The following is a 19,502-nucleotide window of genomic DNA, read 5'->3' on the forward strand; positions in this document are numbered from 1 at the left end:
CATGAAATTGGAAGGGTGTTGTGCTGCAGGTCGAGAGTCAGGCGGCCTGGTACGAAAAGAGCTACGCCTCGGCTTGCAGAAGCGAAGGAAGAGTATAGTTTATGAGTCAAGGTTTGTGGCACATGGGTTTTGTCTCTCATACGTAAGTTGCTGGCGCCACACAGATTATCCGGTGTTGTAGATGAGATCGTCTCCGATGACTTTGGCGAGTAGATGCGTTCAGATGAAGAGCTGGTGGAGGAGCTTTACTTGTAGGGGTTGCCAGGTTTTGAGCAACTAGGCTGGTAACATCACCAACTTTCGCAAAGCGATGGGCATCGGGTTGACATCAGCTGTTTGGAAACTCCAAGCTCAGGGTGTATGTTCTTTCTATATTTCTGGTGGTAAGTCTAGAGTCCAGCAATAGGTCACTCTACAATATCAGCCACGTCCTACATGCTCAAATGCTCTCTCAGCTTCGCTAGTACCCCGGCAACGACCTTCTCGTTCTTACCTTCTTGCCTCTTGCTCTCCCTTGTTGCAACCTTTTCCAAATGTTTAGCCACATCCGTATTTTCCCCGGCTTGCCAATACGCTTCCGAGCGCTCTACAAACCGCACGAAAGCCTCTAACACGACTTCTTTTCCTTCCCAGCTCTTTCCACTAAGAGCCTTGTCTAGTACTGGCCAGATAGTTTTCGCAGTGACTGGCTCGATCTTTTCGCTACCCACAGCATCAGTGATCTGTAAGACACAGTCTGCGACAGTCTTCGCAGCAGTATGTTTGATGGCCCATTGTCTGCTTTCCAGATGATTCTCAGAGAGAGCAAGTATTTCTTTCAAGTAGAGAGAGACCGTGCGTGAACCTGCAACATGATCATCCCATGTCTCTGTGAAGCTCTTTCGGACGTTCTCTTCCGAGTCGTGCTTAGCCAGGAAGATGAATGGTAGTAGTTCCGATGCAAAAGAGGTGAAGCGGTCCGTAGCATATAAGGAGATAGCGCGCATGATGTCTGCGGCTAGCAGGCGGTTCCTGTCGCTGTTCTCTTCGGATTCGAAGTACAACTTGTTCACAAAGGCGACAGTGGAAATGATCTGCTTATCTGAAGCGAGTCGGGCAAGATAGCCAGCCGCAGCCGCATACGAAGAGCTAACAGTCTCATTGCGGTCGTGAATTTGCTTCTGGACCAACTTGAGGAAGCTGTCAGCGTACGGGTTGAACAGGAAACGGTGTCGTGTAGCGAGCGTGACCAGAATCCTCGAACATCCCACTTTTGACGGTAGACCGACTGCGTTCTTCATCGCAGCTTCAATACGCGGCACAAGAGCGGCCATAGTATCTGCGTCTGCCAGATCTAAGCAGCGCTCTACAGATTCGGTCAATGGCGACGACCGCACGCTTGCAAGTCGCATGTCGTCGATCTTTTGCTCTGTGAGGTTGTACTTGCTAGCGTTGAGGTGTACATAGTTGACGGCTTCGGGCTCTAAACTACTGAGCAATCCAAGCAAACTCTCAACAAGCCTTGGCACATGTGGGTTGAGCGTTTTGGCGTTACTCTTCTTGACGATTTGGAGCAACGTGTGCACCGAGAAAAGGCGTACTTCTTCAGCCGAAGATTCTAATCCAGAAGTTGAAAATAGGAACGGTATAACGCGTTCAAGCTGGATAGTTGCAGATTTGTTTGAACCATCACCGGCTTCCAGAGAACGTGTCAGGATGCCAGTGAGGACGCGGGCAAGAGATGCTGCTGCAACACGTACGGTCTCCTTGATGTCATCGAGAACCTTGAAGGTTTTGCCCCAGATTGCGTCGAGATACTTTTCATACTATACGTCATTGTTAGTGTGCGCCATGGTTCGCACTATGACCTGCTTACCTTTTCGATGCTTCTTCCCTGCACAAGATCCGCGATAGCCGCGCAAGAAGCCTGTCGAACGCGCCACTCTTTCGTGAGTATGCTCACTAGCAGATCATCCATTATCGCATCGAAGTGCTTGTCGATAGTGGCCGAAGAGTCCTTGACGAGCGCATTCCAGATGTCGTTCATCGAGCGTTGTACGTTCGTGTTTGGGTCAAATCTGAGCTTGTGTTAGTATGCCTGCCAGTCTATAAGGTTATAATCGTCCGCTCAGACAGAGAACGTACCGATACCGATAGAGCTTTGGATAAAGCTTAGGGTTCTGAGCCAGATATCCGTCGACACTAGAATCGGAGAAGATGTTGCTTAAGCCGAAGCGACCAAATGCGGCTCGACTTGACCAGATAGAGTTATTGGATGCCATTGACATAAAGCGATACACCAAACTTGAGTCTCCGACCTCGGCTGCCAGGTTCAGAATATCCTTGTATGTTGTGATTGATCCATCTCCAGTTGGCAGTGCACCAGGCTCGAAAAGTTGCGTATCGTCCGTGACAGTACCGGCCATTTTGGACTTGTTGTCCGAGAACGAGCCGACGAGATCGCGCACAAGATCATCTTTGAGTTGACGGTCGCCCTTTTCGTACACCAAGCCCAATCCTCTCGAAGCTGCCTCCTGAACGACCTCGTCGCGATCAGAAAGACAGTTCTTGAATGCTACTTGACATTGTCCAAGATAGCCTTGCATTTCAGGCTTGTGACCACAGTACTGTAGCAGACAAAGCAGCCATATCACAGAAGCTTTCTTCAACGAGGGTTTGGTTTGAACACAGCCCTTCAGTGTCTTCTCTAGAACCGCACCAAGTGTCTTCTCACGCTTGGGCCCAGCTGGTGTCTGTAGAGGCGCATCCCATGGATTTTGTGGTTGGCTGGGATGTAGTATGTCGAGCTCGGAAGTCAGAGCCTTCGAATCCCAACCACTGGCGAAGCAGCTTAATGCTTCACCAACGGAAAAGTGCACTTCTGGCTGACGAACCTCATGCAGCTCATAGAGTTTGTCGGCGATGGCCTTGTACTCTACTGCTTCCTCAGCTCCGGCTGCAGCTTCCTCCGTGATCATAGAAAGATGGCCCAAAGCCAGGATGGCACTGATCGTGCCTGTCTTAGCAGAATCGTAGATGTGCTGAGCAATATCTTCAACCTTTGCATACTTGGAAAGTAATGAGGGGGTAATGACATAGAAAAGACTGAGCTGATCGATACAAGAGAAGGCTGCACCTTTCAGTGTCGCGTCCCGAGATTCCTTCATAATTTCGACCACTGACTGCAACAGTTGCTGGATCGGATGATCATCTGTGATTGCTGTGGATGCTGCATGGCTTCTCCAGAATGCCCTGCTGTAGTAGTAGCCGAGGGCAAGAATTATGCCGCTGATCTGATTGATATCAGCGCCGACTGCTGACTTCCAAGTGCTAAGCTTGTCGAAGAATGCTACTTGGGTGGTCTGAAGGGCGTCTTGGTTAATGCTCTCGTGAGATGCTAGCAGACCATACGCGTGGGCAGCGGTAAGTCGTCGTCCAGCGTTGTTGGCTGTGATGGAGGGTTGTAAAGCGCGGAAGTCTCGGACGATGTTCGCTTGGACCCAATGACTTTGGGGTAGCAAAGACAACATTCGCACGAAGGAAGTACCAACATCGCCAGTGTCACTAATGTCGTCTTGAGTAATCTTGTCGAAACTGGCTCGCAGTATCACTGCAAGCGATCGAGCATGGGTCTTGTCTGCCGCATATGCACGGAATGCTTGCCGGGCGCGCATATCCGTAGTCATCTGGGCATCAAGTTTCCTTTCCCAATCTTCGGGAATCTCGTCAGCTATGTCTTTGTCAAGTAAGGCAGACTGCATAGCGACGCTGGAACAAAAGCTGATGACGATCGGTAGAGCCTCTGGATGATGCTGGTAGAAGTGTTGAATCTGAATAAGAGCGTCCTCCGACTCGTCAATGTCCATGGCGTCCTCATCCTGCCCTTGCTGCACGATGATGAAGTTGACCAGCTTGTCGAAGTCCGGAAATTTTAGTGTACTCTGTTCGCGTTCACCAGGAGGGGTGTTGGACATCTTGAACCAGTACGGATCGAGACCACGCCGTCCTTCCTCGATGACCTCATGCCTTTCAGAAGCGCCTCCACTGACTGCAAGAATATCTATCCACCGTGCTAGCACATCCTCGTAAGGAAGACAACGATTGGCAAATCGTGTCGCAACATAACGAGTGCTCCTTGTAAATTTACTCGAAGCTGGCGTACTGTGTTGATCTACAGATGCATACCTGAGCAGTATCTGTCGAAACCTGGGCATGACAGAAGGATCAAAAGGCTTGGAGAAAGCGCCTAGTACGGAAGAGAGAGCCTCCTCTATACTAACGGCTACATCTTTGCCTGCTGAGTCTTCGCGAAGAGACCGAAATAAGAACTCTAGCAAGTCTAGTGACGGTTCAAGCAAGATCTTCTCGGGGGCAGCTTTGGCCAAGAGCCCAATAGTCTCATATCCATAGCCTCGCAGCTCCATGTCCTGATCACGATCCGGAGTGGGCCAGCCTTGGTCTTGTATGAAAGCTCTCAGATTTCCCACGAGACTTTCAGCAACCTGGGAAAGATCGGTCGACTTGCCACGACGAGCGACGAAGTTGACAAGAGAGAAGATAGCTGAGCGATGCTTGGAGGCTTCTCTCCCCGCTGTCTTATTTGTCGCATTCAGTTCTGGCGAGAGGAGGCCTTCTTCAACGAGCCTAGCTATCTGCTGTGGATATGTAGTGCATCTGACAGACTTTGACAGGACGTTTAGTATCCGAATCTGTAGTGGTGTCTTTACAGGCAGCGAGCCGCTAGCAGAGTCTGAGCCAAAGTAGAGTTCGAACAGAACTTCCACAATTTGCGGTTGTTCGAGGTCCTTGGATAACATCACACGTTTCAGTGTATCTTCACCGACTTCTGATATCCGAGAATTGGTATCAGCGGACGCGAACAATGCAGGTAGAAACTTCTCATCCTCCTTGAACAGTCCACTTGCCATGAAGCGTGTGACTAGGGCCTTCGATTCGGCCAAGTTCAATCCTGCATCTGCGGTGGGATCCCAAGCGTCTGGCTTGCCCTGAAGCGTCAGAAACCTGTAGTCATCTGGAGACAAGCCCGGACACCGTAGCGAAGCTTGGGCTTGGGGGTTACTCTCTCGTACAATGCTCAGCATGAGCAGTTTTCCAAACCACTTCGAAAGGAAAGCCGCATCATCATCGGAGAGACCTAAAGTGGTTCTCAGCTCATCGTCTTCTTTGCTGCCGCGAAGGGGAAGCTTGAAGTGGACCAAAAGACGGAGGATGAGATGGAATAGCTGAGAAGCATGCTGCTCAGACTTCTCATAGTCTTTTGCGATGCCCTGTAGCAGAATGGGAAGAAGCTCTAGTCGTTCGCCAACAGTAAGCCGGGATATACCCTGCTGGATATAGAGAATGTCAAAATGCCGTATAAGAGAGACGTCAGGATTCTCTTTGTATTGCTTCAGCAGAGCGCTCACAGGGAGCTTGATGTCTCTGGGATGCCGCGTTAGTGCAAGGTCTTGTATTTGGGCAAACTGGATTGCGTACTGTGACTTGATGCGGGTGTTGATGTGTTGGCATATGGAGATGACCTGGGAGAAGCCGCTATCAGCGGTGATCGAGATGGATGATGTCGAAATCTAAGCCGACTATATGTGGGTCTTACCTTATTTCGTACAGCAACGCTATCTGACCCGAGTTTGAGTAGTAGTGGAGAGAGATAGGTTTTGAGCAAGTCTTCAAGCTTCTTGTCCGAGCTAGCGAGAGCAATGCGCATCTCCACCTTGCCGACTAGAGCAAGCTCTCTGGCTTCTGGTGTTTGTTCCGACGCCATGTTGAGATGTGCTGAGGGTATCGTGATGACGAGGCAATCAACAAACGAAAGTCTTATAAGAGACGCAACAGGCAGAGGCGGATGTTGCGTGGCTCATCGGCTTCGGGAAGGATAGATGACCAAGCGATGCAGTGTGTTAGCGTATTGCCCTGTTCGTCCGTGATTGCCACAAGTCGTGTCGGACATTCACTCTTGTGAGGCGACAGGGGTTGGGCGCACGGGTACCGGGATGACGCAGTCGCAACTGCCTGCAACAATCGCATCGCGTCTTCGACGTGCTTCTAACAACGTCGACGCCTTCGCCTGTCTCAGACACCTGCAACACCGCCAGGCTAGTAATTCGCCCCTCTCATAGCCTGAACTATTCCTTTTTTCCCACCCTCTCCCCGTGTACCAGCAGACAAGCCGAGCCGCGCCTGTCACAAGCCGTCCACTGTACCTGGAATCACATTGGTACTCAGCACCCCAAACCTCACACCTTGTAGGACATTCACCGCCTCACCAAGTCGCGTCTATTCGCCTCACATATCATTGCCATACCTTTGTGCGCGCACCTCGATAGCTGTCGTCGGACTTTGATGGGTACATAAACTGCCCCACCACGGTTCTACCTCGATTACAGTCGCGACCGCCACACACAATTCCTGACACACGCTCGACGACCGAAATACCCTCTGCGACCCAATCAGCGCATTCGGAATAGCACACCACCGTCACAAAGGCCTCCGCTACCTATTCCACAGGTCAAAGAGACGCATTCCCCCGCCTAAACTCAATACCAAACTTAAACACCAGAGGGCGGAACACATACACTCGCCCAAGATGGATGAGGAAAATGTTGCCAACTTCTGCGGCATCACGTCCTGCAGCCCAGAGCAGGCTGCTCAGTACTTGCGCCTAACAGATGGCAACTTGGAGCAGGCCATACAACTCTTCTTCGACTCTCCTGGACTTGCCGATGCTCCTGCTGCGCCATCACAGCCCTCAGCAGCCGCCTCCTCCGCACAGAATCCCATCAATATCGACTCCGATGATGACATGGACTTTGATCCCGCACCACAAGGCAACGCGCCGTCCACACGGGCACAACCAGGCGTGGAAGACGATGAAGCCATGGCACGGAGGTTACAAGAAGAGATGTATGGCGGCGGCGGCGGCGCCGCCGGTGGCGCTGGCAATGATGAGATTCGCGCGCCCATAGAACGAAGAGTGGAAACACTTGTTGGCCCAGGCTCAAACTGGGGGCCTGCCGATGACGAAGAAGATCTTGATGCTATGGTCCAGGAGCAGCTTGCTCGTCGGCGGACAGGTATGCCACAAACCTCATATATACAGTTTTCGGACTTTGCTGACCCATCTGATGAAGGCCGCGCCGGTATCTTCAACCAGCACACAACCCATACCAATGTCTGGGATAACACGACCGATTCGAGCACCCGGCGACGCGAGCTTGCGACCGCGACTGGCGGTGCTTCAGAGCAGTCTTCTAAGATGAACATGCTCGCAGAGCTATTCCGACCACCGTTTGAGATCATGTACCAAGGATCGTGGGAAAAGGCGCGAGATATGGGCAAGGACGAAGAAAAGTGGCTGCTTGTCAACATCCAAGACCCGGCAATCTTCGACTGCCAGCGCCTTAACAGGGATATCTGGAAGAATGACGATATCAAGGCAACTGTGCGAGAGAACTTCATCTTCATGCAGTATGCAAAGGATGATCAGCGTGGACAGCAGTACATGAACTACTACTTCCACGCCCGTGACAGTTCTGACGCCTACCCCCACATCGCCATCGTTGACCCACGAACAGGCGAGCAAGTCAAGGTCTGGTCGGGACCACCGATACCCGAACCAGTTGAGTTCCATGCTCAGCTTCATGAGTTCCTCGACCGTTACAGCCTCAATGTCAATGCGAAGAACCCTGTAGCGAAGCGGAAGTCTGAGTCTAAGAAGAAGGATGTCGGTCGCATGACAGAAGAGGAGATGCTGGAGATGGCGCTACAAAACAGCATGGATAACGGCAAGGGGCCGAAGGACGATGACCCAGATGCTCTCACCAAGTCTACAGACAACATCAAGGGCAAGGGCAAGGCCGAAGAAGTCGCTTCTGAGCCGCCAGCTGAGCCCGAGGCAGCTCCTTCGAATCCTGTCTTCGCTGCCATCTCCGCACATGCTCCTCATACCGAGCCTACCGTTACTGATCCCAAGGTCACGACTCGCATCCAGTTCCGTGGCCCGTCAGGCCGTCCGATTGTGCGCCGCTTCAACCTTACAGACCCTGTTCGCCGTGTCTACGAATGGATCAAGTCCGACGTGCCCTGGGAAGGCAAGCAAGGAGCTGAGTTCGATCTGGCGTTCATGGGCAAGAACCTCCTCGACCACGTCGACGACACGGTCGAAGCCGCCGGACTCAAGGGTGCCAGTGTTATGGTAGAGTTCTTGGATAATGAGTAGTCAATGGATGTGACTTCTAGTATCCTTGGGTCGTTGACACGGCCACCAAGTATGATGAGCTTGCGTACTGCTTATAGGCATACGAGAGATACGAGTAACGAAATATGCACTTAGATGTTTCTACGCATCACCCGCTTGGACGGGATCCTGGGGTCTATAGATCTTTCTTACATCGTCACCACTTGACCGTGTGTGGTCCTATACCCTTGCATTCTGTGGGCACTTTACGTTGTAGTCCTGCTAGCTTAAGTGTTGAAATAGAAAAAACACTTTGTTCTGAGTTTTGACTGGTACTGATTGCCTCGGGTGAAATGCGAAGCATGGAGAAGATGAGGACTACCAATGTATAATGCTACCCTATAATCTCTCTAGCCACCTGTCGTAAGCCCCGTTGCATATCATCCGTAGACAAGAGGCTAAGCGAAAGCCTACTAGTAATTCGAACTCTCGCCGCCCATGTCAACATCGTCGTCTTCATCGACTTTGAGGATTTTGACATCGTCGTCTTCAGCGTCTATGTCCACATCCTCATTCGGCTTGAATACCATGGGCGAATCGAACTTTTCTTTTTCCGTGCATTGTACTTCTTCCTCATTGGTGCCAAAAGTCTGCTGCTTGTCGTCCGTAGCCGAGCTCATAAAGGCATCTCTGTTTTCGCTCGGTGTGAACGTTGGCTCTTCGCCATGCGCGCCTGACTCAGAGCCGACCATGTTTTTACCATAGATATCCATCCGGTCTCGGTCACTGTCGTACCAACCATCTCCCTCTTCCTTTGAGTCGAATAGGTACTTGCGTTGTTCTATCTCGACGTCGTCTGAATGGTTTGCCGTTTTCTCAAGATCCCGTGGGTCGACGAAGGAGTTGGATTCGGTATCCCCCTGCTCCACCTTCTGTCTGTTGTTATGTTCCGCTTCTTCCATGACGCGGTCAAGGTCCATCTTGAACGGAGCTTTGTCGTCACCCATCACAGAATCCTTCTCACTTTGTGCAGGGCTGTGGTTATTGCGTGTAGAATCGTTGTTATCTTGGGTGTTCTGCCCCAACGCATGCACTGTCACATTGGACAGCGTGGTTGCGGCTGTTCCTTCTGCCATTTCTTCAGCTATTTCACCGAACCCATCTGCATTGGCGGCTTGTTCTGCTTCATCTAGTGCGTTAAGCTGTGAGTGCAGCGATCTCGCATGTTCTTGGTCTCTTCTCTCTTGGGCTTCTCGCTCCTCAGCCTCGAGCTTAATTGCCATTTCAGCATCTGCACGGTATTCGATAGCTGCTTTTTCCTGCTCAACATCTTTGTGCCCTCCAGAGTTATCGGTATCCACATTCGAAACTGCATTGTCATCGTGCTCAGCCCTTTCCCTGGCAGGAACGCCCCGGAGGGGATCCGGGTCATCGAACCACGTGCTGGAACCGTAGTACTGTACATGCAATCTCTCGCGCATAGCTCGGTATTGTTCCCACAAACTTTTCGGGGGAGGCTCTGTATGCAAGTGTGATTTAAAATTTCCCTGAGCATCTAGTAGGATGGGTTGGCCGGCGTGAGAGCGACCCGTTCGGGAAGTGTCTTCCGTGAGTTGCTCCTCGCCCTTCGTTTTGGTAGAGTCTTCTTCACTGGGCGACTGTGCATCCCTTTTAGACTCGTAGTTCGTTGCCCAATCATTAGCTGCAACATTCCGTTCACCGCCAGGAGGTTCAGATTCAGGTTCAAGACTGGATTGCACGGCTCTTGCCAGCTCTTCTGAATCGACATCCATCTTAGGATCAGCAGAATCTAAAGCCTTCTGGTCGGCCATTTGGTCTTCGAAGTGAAAATCTAAAGCTTCCTTTAGATTGTAATTGAAAATTGCAAGCACTTCCTTGGCGTGGTCGACACTGGCGAAAGTAACGGAGCAGAATTCCCGTATAGCGTCAAGGTTGCTTTCACTCAGACATGTAGGCTCATCCTTGGTCATTGGCGTATTTTGGTCTTGTTCCACAGGCATATGTTCGTCCTCTCCCTGGAGCGACTTTAGAGACGAAGTTGAAGATCTGGCCGTATCGGATGCTTCAGAGGGTTTGGTGATCTCATATTGTATTTGTTTGATCAGATCGTCCCTCTCTGTAGTCAGCAAAGCCTTTTTTCTTTCAAAAGCTTTGCTATCTGCATCATCTGGATTGTCGGGGCTGCATAAGTAGTCAAACTCGTCGAGAATCTCCCCAAATTGATTGAGAAGGCGGGTTTGCTCGTCCGAAAGTTTGTGTCGTTGCAATCGCAACTGCCGACCATGCAGCTCATTTTTGAGGAAGCAGAGGATCTCGTCGTCATCATCTTTCTTTTTGAGTAACTTCAGATTCATCTCGATAGCAATGCTTCTCGCCTCCTGGCTCGTTCTCTGGCTCGCGCTAATGGCGCCTTCCCCCCATGTCTCCTCAGTCTCTGGATAGCCTATCTGATTGGTAGCAGTTGCTAGAGACTCTTCGAGTAACTGCAGGGACCTGGCGTCAAAAGTCATCTTGCTCCATGCCAATCTTGCTGTCTCAAACATGTACGACCAGCGAATCTTGTTCTGCTTTCCTGGCTGCTTGCGTACCCTGTCGAACCTGTTCCAACAGATTGGCGGAATTCTCTGACCATCGTGTACGACTGTCTGTCCGAGTAGCGATACAACCGACGCGAGGACTGGGCCGTTGTACTGTACTGCGTACGATTAGCGTCATTTCGATCACAACTCGATGCTTAACCCAACATACCGCGTCTCCTCCGTGCAAGCCAGAGTGAAACTTTACAAGATTCGCAGGCCCATGTATGCAGTAGACAAAGTCGTGTGGAGTACGTAAGAAGTTGCGGATGTAAACGATGCAGCATGTGGCTCTGGTGCCAACTTCGTCAGATGGTTTGTTGTATGCTTCGATCTCATCGCTGCGGTAGGGTGAGTGGGACCACTCTGCGCGGAGTCTATAGAAGTTATTCGATGCGCAGCTTCCATGACTGAACCTGTTAGCTGGTGACTGCAACAGCGACGGCCATGTTACTCATCAATCCATATGTTGCACAAGTCCTAATTGAATGCCTCTTCAGTCTCTCGTGCTTTGTCGCATTTGGATGGGAACCTGCCAGTCGTCTCGGGCGGCGCCATTGCAGTTGTGAAGAATATCTCGGCGTGTGTAAGCGATAGTAACACTGCAATGGTGGTAATGGGATAGCTGGAATGATTAGCGATAGCAAACTATTGCTTCTGGTGAGAGTGACTGAGCCAAGAAAACAGTTACTGGAAGGTAAGCAAGGAGCCTTGAAGGTACGCAACAGCATCACATGGCTAAAGCTCTTGACTGCTTTGGTAGGGAAGGAGGCACCATCATCATTTGTGGGCTAGGTGCTGCGAAGGCAACAGCAGTCTCTATCACAATATTTCAGCCCTCAATGCTCCTTCATGATCTTCTCGTCTCCAATTCGCTGGGTGAAGGTTACCGTTCTGTCCTTGATCCTCCAGATACCACTTGCACCGCGCACACCATCGAAGTCACTTTGCTTCGTTTCTAGCATTACCATGTCGTCCACGTACTTGCCATACGCGCATAGCATCTTGCCCTCGTGGGGACCTTGTCCGAACTGCAAAATTTAGTACTCGAATTCAAGCGTAGGCTGAATACAGATACGTATGCGACACGCTAAGTTGTCACACAATCCAAGCGCATACACGAGACTTTGAGTGTATGTGGGATGCACTAACCGAGCTGGGATTGAGAACTGAAACAGAGTACTTACGTGAACCCCTTGGAAATACGTCACTACCCGGGCCGTCTGCGCATCGGATCTGAATGTGATGGTCTGTGTGGTGAGGTTGTGATGTGTTCGGATCGGTCCAAGGCTGTGTATCGTCAGACATCATCCTTGCCAATCTACGGAGGATAAAGCTACCGGTTCTTGATCGCATCCTTCAGTTCGTCAAGGCTCTGTATGGCTTCATTGAAGGGGTAGCTGGCTTCAACGTCCGGTACGAAGACCTTGCCCAGCAGATCGAAGTCCTTCAGATCCAGAGCCTGACAATACCGCGATACGACGTTCTTGATGGCCAAGACATCCAAAGGGTTGATATCTGACATGGTGTACGGTCTTGTCTTTCGTGTGTCTAGCCCATGAGATAGGAAAGCGTTCAAGGATTATAACCTGCTCCTCTCGGAACCCCGCTTTAGAGAGCCGGAGCCTGTGAGGGCGGTAAAGTGGGTTTCTACTCTTGGTTCAGTACCAGGCATCGCTACGGATTGTTCTATGCACTCGGGGTCCAGACGTGCTGTCCCTGTGTGTTGTTACATCACACTACCGCAGATAACCAAGATTCACACGGAAGGACGGCGCACATGTCGCAGGCGGCAGGTCATTGTGCCATCTTGGAGCGGCAAAACATGACAAGAACAAGCTGTACTATCCAGAAATATAGGTGTGGTCACTGTCAATGGAGGCCATAGCGAAGTCTGCTGGTTGGCGAAAGACGCAGACACAGAAGAGCAAAAGGGGCGGGGTCCTTGCAAGCAGTCCTGATTGGTCAGAATAACCCAGTTGCCAAATGCGTCAGGTTTGGTGCACCTGTAGATAACTGCGCCAGAAACTCAGGTGAACACAATGTCTAACCTAACGCCATCTTTGTCTGAACATGATTTTCGCGCCAACATGCTCTCAACATCATTTGCGCCCTGACGTCGTCTCGGTGCTGTAGCGGTATCTCAACTGACTTTGGATGAATCATGTGTTGGCACAGTACATGGCGTGTGAGCCGAGAAAGGATGATGACTATGCACTCCCGATATGTCAAAGAGAGTTCGTTGAGCCTGATGCTTTTCACTCGAAGTCGCCGGAATCGATGGCTCGAGCCCCTACTTGCCCGTTTAAGAAAGCTAGGTAGATGACGTACCTGCCCGGTCTGGTCGTGCCTTGGTCGTACACGGCAACTTTCTTCTTCCAACCTCCTCATATTCGCCATGCTATGTCTTTGCGCCCATGCAATCATTGACGCATACTGGACCTACGCGTCTTGCCAGATTAGGTGATGACTGAGGTTCGTTCCGCCCCATCCATGTAGCAGTGGCTGCGGCAAAGACGCGTATTTCCTCCCGTTAGGATTCCCGCATGCCACCTGCATATCACCCCAGCCAGCCCCTCAGAACACATGAATGAGGCGTGATATGCGCCGACTCGCCTAAGCTTCACTCACAGTCCTCAAACAGTCGTAGCTAATCAACTAGGGTCGTTTCGTAAGCAAAGTTTTGATTAATTCGCAGCTGCTCAGACAGGTGTTTTGCTTGGTTCGGTGGAGGCACTCAATATGTTCACACGCGCCGAGGGTAGGCATCCACCACAGCGCGGATACGATAGGCTTGACCTGTCACAGTGTTGCAGCTGCAGTGACGAGCGTTCCCCAGAACGACAACTTTCCTTGTCTTTGCACCCTGTATGCCGGTATGACATGGGTTTACCCCTCATGGAGGACGAAGAACATGCAGCCAGTGTGGGGTGGGTGGGCGAAGAGGAGTCCTGTCGAGCAATATAATCATCTCTAGCGACTCGTTTTGCTTTCATCCCTCTGTCCTGTGTTCTTCTTACCATTGATCAACAGTTTGTGCACGCAAGTCGTGGGCATGATGGCAGTGATGGATACGACAGATCTTGTTGCGAAGGCTCTCAACGCAAGTATCGCTACGCTTGTGATACTCTTGACAGCAACACTTGGTCGAATCTTCTACATGCAGAAACTGCATCCTCTTTCAAAGTTCCCAGGGCCATGGTATGCGTCCTCATTCTCTGTCTTTGGGGCCATAGTCTCTGTATTGCACAAAGAGCCTCAGTTCTTTATGTACTTGGTAGAGAAATATGGAAGTAAGCGGCCCTCGAGTTCCCTACAGCCGTAGGTTCTAACCACAAGCGTAGCGGACAGCCCCATTCGCATCTCTCCTACGATGCTGCTCTTCCCCAAGCCTTCCGCCCTCAAGGACATCTATCGAGATCCACAATGCAACACAAGGGGCGGCATGTATGATAGTGGGGCTTTGGGTCCCCCGCATTTGGTTTCTACGATAGACGGCGAGAAGCATCGTGTCTTGCGCAAAGCTTTGTCGAATGCGCCATGGTCTATTGGTCCACTGAAGAATGCATGGGAACCTCGCTTCGATGAACAGGTCTCTCTTCTTATCAAGAAGCTGAAAGAACATGCGGAAGCTAAGCGCACCATTTGCCTCTCCGACAAGGTTGCGGAATTTGCGGCAGACATCCTCAGCATCATCTCATTCACCCAACCCTTTGGTAGTGTCGAGAATCAGCGCGATGAGAAGTATCTATTGACCAACTGGCGCAAGGGCCTGACATTCTTCGGCTTCTCAGGGAGGTGTCGATTCTTCAGGGAAAGGATTCTGCGACTGCCTGTTGTAGGTTCCTTGCTACTACCAACTACATCCAATGATTATGGAATGGGCTGGTTGATGGGCGAAGCGGACCGTCAAGTTACCAGGCGGGAGCAGCAGAACAAGGAGAAACCATTTGAAGGGAGGCCAGACTTCCTGCAGCAGTAAGTATACAACATGTGCCTGACTACTGCTCTGTACTCATCGTGTTTAGCTGCCTTGATGCCCGTTACTCAGATGGCTCTCCACTGACTCCAACGCAAAAGCGTGCTCATGTCACACTTCTCTATCAAGCTGGAGCAGACACCACTGGTACGGCGCTAGGATGTATCCTCCGACTAATCTTGACAAACCCTTCTACACTTGCACGTGTTCGGACTGAGCTGGATGCAGCAGAGTCGTCTGGCCTTCTATCAACACCCATCCGTTACGACGAGACCCTCCAGCATCTCCCGTTTTTTGTTGCATGCATCAAAGAAGGTCTTCGCCTCTTCCCACCGGCCCCCAACCTGTTCCCTAGAGTGATACCAAAAGAGGGTAAAGTCATTGATGGACATTATGTACCTGGTGGAATGGATGTAACCAGCCATGCATATACTGTCCAACGTGACAAAGACTTCTACGGGCAAGATGCTGAGGACTTTAAGCCTGATATGTGGTTGCAGAGCGAAAAGAGAAACTTTGAGCTGGAGGCGGCTCAGTTTACATTCGGTATCGGCTCTAGAATATGTCTAGGCAAAGATGTTGCGAAGTTAGAGATGTACAAGTTGTTACCAGAGGTGAGTTCCCCGTATAAAGCCATTCAGCGGTCTAGTTCGCTGACCTGCAAGATCATTCGTCGATTCGACATCCAAGTCAAGAATTCCGGTAGCTATGTCGTTGATGGCGGAGTGGCTTATAACGTCGACTTTCTGGTTGAGTTGACTGCTAGAAACTCCGTCTAATGAGCCTCAGCCATCTGAACGATAGTTCTCAGGTCGGTCATACAGGTTGTCAGTGTTGCCGTGAGGTGTATGAAGTGGGTATCGAGCGGATAAAGAGGCTAAAAGGCTATCCGAAAGAATCCCTTCCCCCGCCCACTCAGCAGATACCAAGCCCATCGGCCTTGCTTTTAACGATCTTTAATTTCTCCGATATCTCTTGCATGTCCCACACACGTTGTACATGCTTGTGCCAGATCTGCCCAGTATGATCGCCACTATGGAAAACAGCTATACGGGTATCGCAATCTATATAACACATGTCAAGGCGGGTATTTACATCGTATCTCGAGATCATCAGATGGAAACCCAGGTTGGGATCACCTATCAACTGGGATGATGGATTAGCTATTTAGAGTCGCTCCCCAACTCCCATCATGGGATGCACGAACAATCCTCACAATGCATCTACCTACACTCAGTGCTCTTCTTGCCTTTGGTAGCATCGCCGTATGCACGCCTCTCGACCCTCGGCAGCAAACAGCTACAGCGCTTGATGCTGCCATCAAGGCGCGAGGCCGTTCATACATCGGCACTTCTTTGACGATCCGCAATGACAACACTGAGCAAAACATTATCCGTAGTGCAGAGTTTGGTTCCATTACGCCTGAGAATGCGATGAAATGGGATGCCACAGAACCCAACCGGGGTCAGTTTAACTGGGGAAGTGCAGATGCTATCGCGAACTTTGCGACGCAGAATGGAAAGCAGGTAAGTTTTCTTCGTCATCACGCAACCTCCTATGGGAGTTTGAGCTGATGATTGTCATAGATGCGCTGCCATACGTTGGTTTGGTACAGTCAACTGCCGGGTTGGGTGAACCAAATCAACAACAATGCTACATTGATGAGCGTAATGGAAAACCACATCAAACAGGTCATGGGTAGATACAAGGGAAAGTGCACTCACTGGGACGTCGTCAACGAAGGTAGGAAGATTGATGAAACGAGATAACCGAAATGAAGTAAGGAATAGCCAGCTAATCACACAACAGCTCTCAATGAAGACGGTACAAACAGAGACAACGTCTTCCTCCGTTTAATCGGGGAGCAGTACCTTCCCATCGCCTTCCGCATGGCCGCAGCTGCCGACCCATCGGCAAAACTCTACTACAACGACTACAACCTCGAATACGGCACGGCCAAGCACCTCGGCGCCCTCCGAATTGTCAAACTCGTGCAATCCTGGGGTGTCAAGATCGATGGCGTGGGTCTACAGGGTCACCTGGTTTCTGAGCCGACTGGCACTCAGAGTGAAGTAACACCGAGTGTTGCTGTATTGACCAAAGTGCTGCAAGATTATGCGAACCTAGGTGTCGATGTTGCGTATACGGAGCTCGACGTACGATCCCGTACCCCGAGCAATACGCAGAAGTTGGCGGATGCGGCAGCAGCTTGGGCGAGAATTGCCCAGAGTTGCATCAATGTGCAACGTTGTGTTGGCATGACCATATGGGTAAGCTACTTTTATTGCATTCACAGTCTGTTTGGCTTGGAGATTTTGCGCTGACTTGTTTAACTCTAGGGTATCGCGGACAAGTATTCTTGGGTTCCAGGTACTTTCAACGGAGAGGGGTCTGCATTGCTGTGGACGGATAACTTCCAGAAAAAGTCCGCTTACACAGCGTTCTTGGACGTTTTGAACGGGAAAAACGTGACGACAGTGTAAAGTGGGAGACACGCTTTGGAGGATCTGCTCGGAAAAGAGAAAGAATGCTCATCCACACAGGTGGCTAGGTAAATCCAGTTTGTACACCCTCTTCCACTATTCACGTAACCTCAAATGACCTTAACATATCATCTTTATTGTCGTGCCTTCTTTCTCTTCTAACCCTTCCTGTATATAGCAGCTCCATCTACAGCTGCTTACCCACCACCCTGTCAAAATGCTTGAAGCAGAATTGTCCTCCAACAAAACAAGTTCCTACCCACTTCCACCACGCTGCACTCATGAAGCCAACACCGTGCTCTTTCAGTCGCTTCATAAACATGACCGTCTCAACTGCATGCGCGCCAAAAAGGAAGTAAAACAAGCCAGCTTGGATCCATCGGCCGGCTGTAGCAACGTTCTCCGGGAGTGGTGAGCCGAAATTGTCAGGGCGGAACATGGCCGGTACAGGAGCGGCAGAGAGCGCCATGACAACGCCGCAGATGATGATGGGTTTGAGATGTGGGTGCGAAGGTGGCGTGTAAGTGTTGCGGAGGTTTTTCGGCGCCATGGTCGGTGATGATTTGTGTATCGTCTTGGTGGCTGGACAGTTTGTTGAATTGTTGTTTGATGCTATCAATGAAGGTAGTTTTTTGGTCCTGAAAACTTGATGCTATACTAAACAGATCCGCAAGATGCCGAGGTATCCATTTCCGCCAAGACTCCAGCTTGAATGCTTTCTCGAGAGGGCAGTCGCTCCCAGCGAGTCATCGTACAAACGTTCAATCCATAAACCTACCACCTCTATGCCTTCTACCGCAGGCTAGAGGTAAAGACACCAAGCTCATGGGTCCTTTACCGACCCTGGCCGGCTCAACTACTGAGGGTGGGGCGGTTTTCCGTATATGGCAGGCTGACATTTCGACTGTAGATTACTGGAACGGCTGCAAACGTATACTTAGCCTGGTGATTATGCAGTAGATTGCGATCACATGAAGCGCTAAGGGTCCTCTTTGGGAGCTTCGGACGCGGCGTTGAGAGTAGTGGGTTGCTAGGAGTTGGGGCCGTTCATGCAGCCGTGTGGCACGGGGTCGAAGCGGGAGAACTTTGGAAAGAGAGATGGTAGCGAAGGCTAGGGACGGCACGAAGCTCTCCCACGATTTTGCCGAACGTCAAGGGTTGAAGCGTCGATTGCAGATGTTGTGTCATTGTGCTCTCCTTGTTCGCATGTGAGTGAGGAGAGGGTGTGGAGTCCACAAGGAACCGGTTTCCTTTGAAGTTTGGTACCATCATGCACCAGCGCTTGGTGCGGAGCCGCAGAACGCCTTCCACAACACAGTTCTCTCACAGTCTTTACTTAACAAAGCCCTTGGAAGCTTCCAAACCTCCTGCTTCCACAAAACCCACACTAGATCCCGAATCGCAGGGAGTCTTTTGCTGTAGCAGTGACGCCGGTGTTCAATAGCTCGCTCATTTCCACCAACCCAGCCCAAGCCAACTTTACCCCTCCAAAGTACCTAGGTACCTTGCTGCAGCTCAAGGATCTCACTTTCCCTATTCCTCCCACACCTTTTCTTTTAATCCACACCATTGCATGCCTTTCAATACAACGACAACAGGGAACAACCTAACAACTTGACACCACGCGGCTCGATGCCAATATGTACCGGGTAAGTGTACCGGTGTGACAATCCACTCTCCAGCGCAAGCAACCCGGTTTTGAGCCAATTACGGCGCGCCACTTGCCACATCCCGTGCAGCAGTGCCGGTACGCTGCGCTGCGACTCGCTTTTTTTCTCGTCTAGAGATGTTCATGGATCAAGGTGGTTGTGTTGCAGCAATCGATAGAAAAGCTGTAGTTGCTTGATGGGGTAAGTGGGTGGGTTGGGTTAAGTTGAGTTGTGCAGGCATGGTGTCTTATTTGCTTGGTATAAGGGTAGTAAGACCTGTGGGCAAGCGAGTTGATTGAACAAGACGGAGGACCCGGAATGTTCCGAGCACGCATTTCTTCTGTATGCTTCAAAGGGATGCGTGACTTTCAGGAAACTTCAGAAGAGGCTTGTCGTGGAATGTATCTGGTGGATGTGTATACAAATGGTGGATCGATTACGCTGCTATAATTCAGATTGTAGTACTTTGTTCTTTTTCACCAATATTACAGCGAGAAGTACAGTACGAAGTTGGCACAGTCCACTATACATTGCACTCTCTGCTACATCTTCATCTGGATCTTCATTGTCAAACAGCCCCAAGTCCCTCTTATCCTTTTCTAATAAGTCGAGGTTGTTTTG

The 19,502-nt window shown here is 50.6% G+C and overlaps 7 protein-coding genes across 7 annotated transcripts; 3 read left to right on the forward strand and 4 right to left on the reverse strand.

The window, feature by feature from the left end:
* Positions 1 to 345: 345 nt before the first annotated feature.
* Positions 346 to 5,934, reverse strand: CC77DRAFT_1019780 (hypothetical protein). The gene is made up of 5 exons (XM_018524905.1): positions 5,594 to 5,934; positions 5,476 to 5,519; positions 2,125 to 5,421; positions 1,856 to 2,057; positions 346 to 1,805 (listed from the first exon to the last, which is right to left on the reverse strand). Exons 1-5 carry the CDS (start codon positions 5,759 to 5,761, stop codon positions 432 to 434), a joined length of 5,085 nt encoding a protein of 1,694 aa, XP_018386396.1. The 5' UTR covers positions 5,762 to 5,934; the 3' UTR covers positions 346 to 431.
* A 649-nt stretch (positions 5,935 to 6,583) lies between these two features.
* Positions 6,584 to 8,215, forward strand: CC77DRAFT_934000 (UBX domain-containing protein 7; the record flags this gene model as incomplete). Its single annotated transcript, XM_018534354.1, has 2 exons — positions 6,584 to 7,070; positions 7,128 to 8,215. The coding sequence occupies 2 exons, from the start codon at positions 6,584 to 6,586 to the stop codon at positions 8,213 to 8,215; spliced, it is 1,575 nt and encodes a 524-aa protein (XP_018386397.1).
* Positions 8,216 to 8,646: 431 nt separating this feature from the next.
* On the reverse strand, positions 8,647 to 11,328 carry CC77DRAFT_1094189 (hypothetical protein; the record flags this gene model as incomplete). Its single annotated transcript, XM_018529723.1, has 3 exons — positions 8,647 to 10,884; positions 10,943 to 11,180; positions 11,303 to 11,328. The coding sequence occupies 3 exons, from the start codon at positions 11,326 to 11,328 to the stop codon at positions 8,647 to 8,649; spliced, it is 2,502 nt and encodes an 833-aa protein (XP_018386398.1).
* Positions 11,329 to 11,541: 213 nt separating this feature from the next.
* Positions 11,542 to 12,654, reverse strand: CC77DRAFT_1019783 (hypothetical protein). Its single transcript, XM_018524906.1, has 3 exons — positions 12,111 to 12,654; positions 11,958 to 12,060; positions 11,542 to 11,801 (listed from the first exon to the last, which is right to left on the reverse strand). Exons 1-3 carry the CDS (start codon positions 12,293 to 12,295, stop codon positions 11,610 to 11,612), a joined length of 480 nt encoding a protein of 159 aa, XP_018386399.1. The 5' UTR covers positions 12,296 to 12,654; the 3' UTR covers positions 11,542 to 11,609.
* Positions 12,655 to 14,143: 1,489 nt separating this feature from the next.
* Positions 14,144 to 15,589, forward strand: CC77DRAFT_987620 (pisatin demethylase; the record flags this gene model as incomplete). Its single annotated transcript, XM_018536253.1, has 3 exons — positions 14,144 to 14,748; positions 14,799 to 15,363; positions 15,415 to 15,589. The coding sequence occupies 3 exons, from the start codon at positions 14,144 to 14,146 to the stop codon at positions 15,526 to 15,528; spliced, it is 1,284 nt and encodes a 427-aa protein (XP_018386400.1). The 3' UTR covers positions 15,529 to 15,589.
* Positions 15,590 to 15,966: 377 nt separating this feature from the next.
* Positions 15,967 to 17,232, forward strand: CC77DRAFT_1030626 (glycoside hydrolase; the record flags this gene model as incomplete). The annotated part of the gene is made up of 4 exons (XM_018526600.1): positions 15,967 to 16,275; positions 16,336 to 16,492; positions 16,559 to 17,019; positions 17,089 to 17,232. 4 exons carry the CDS (start codon positions 15,967 to 15,969, stop codon positions 17,230 to 17,232), a joined length of 1,071 nt encoding a protein of 356 aa, XP_018386401.1.
* Positions 17,233 to 17,290: 58 nt separating this feature from the next.
* Positions 17,291 to 18,030, reverse strand: CC77DRAFT_845051 (hypothetical protein). Its single transcript, XM_018533396.1, has one exon. It carries the CDS (start codon positions 17,780 to 17,782, stop codon positions 17,420 to 17,422), a length of 363 nt encoding a protein of 120 aa, XP_018386402.1. The 5' UTR covers positions 17,783 to 18,030; the 3' UTR covers positions 17,291 to 17,419.
* Between the last annotated feature and the right edge of the window lie 1,472 nt (positions 18,031 to 19,502).

Source organism: Alternaria alternata (assembly GCF_001642055.1).
Source record: "Alternaria alternata strain SRC1lrK2f unplaced genomic scaffold CC77scaffold_9, whole genome shotgun sequence".
Lineage (NCBI taxonomy): Eukaryota > Fungi > Ascomycota > Dothideomycetes > Pleosporales > Pleosporaceae > Alternaria > Alternaria alternata.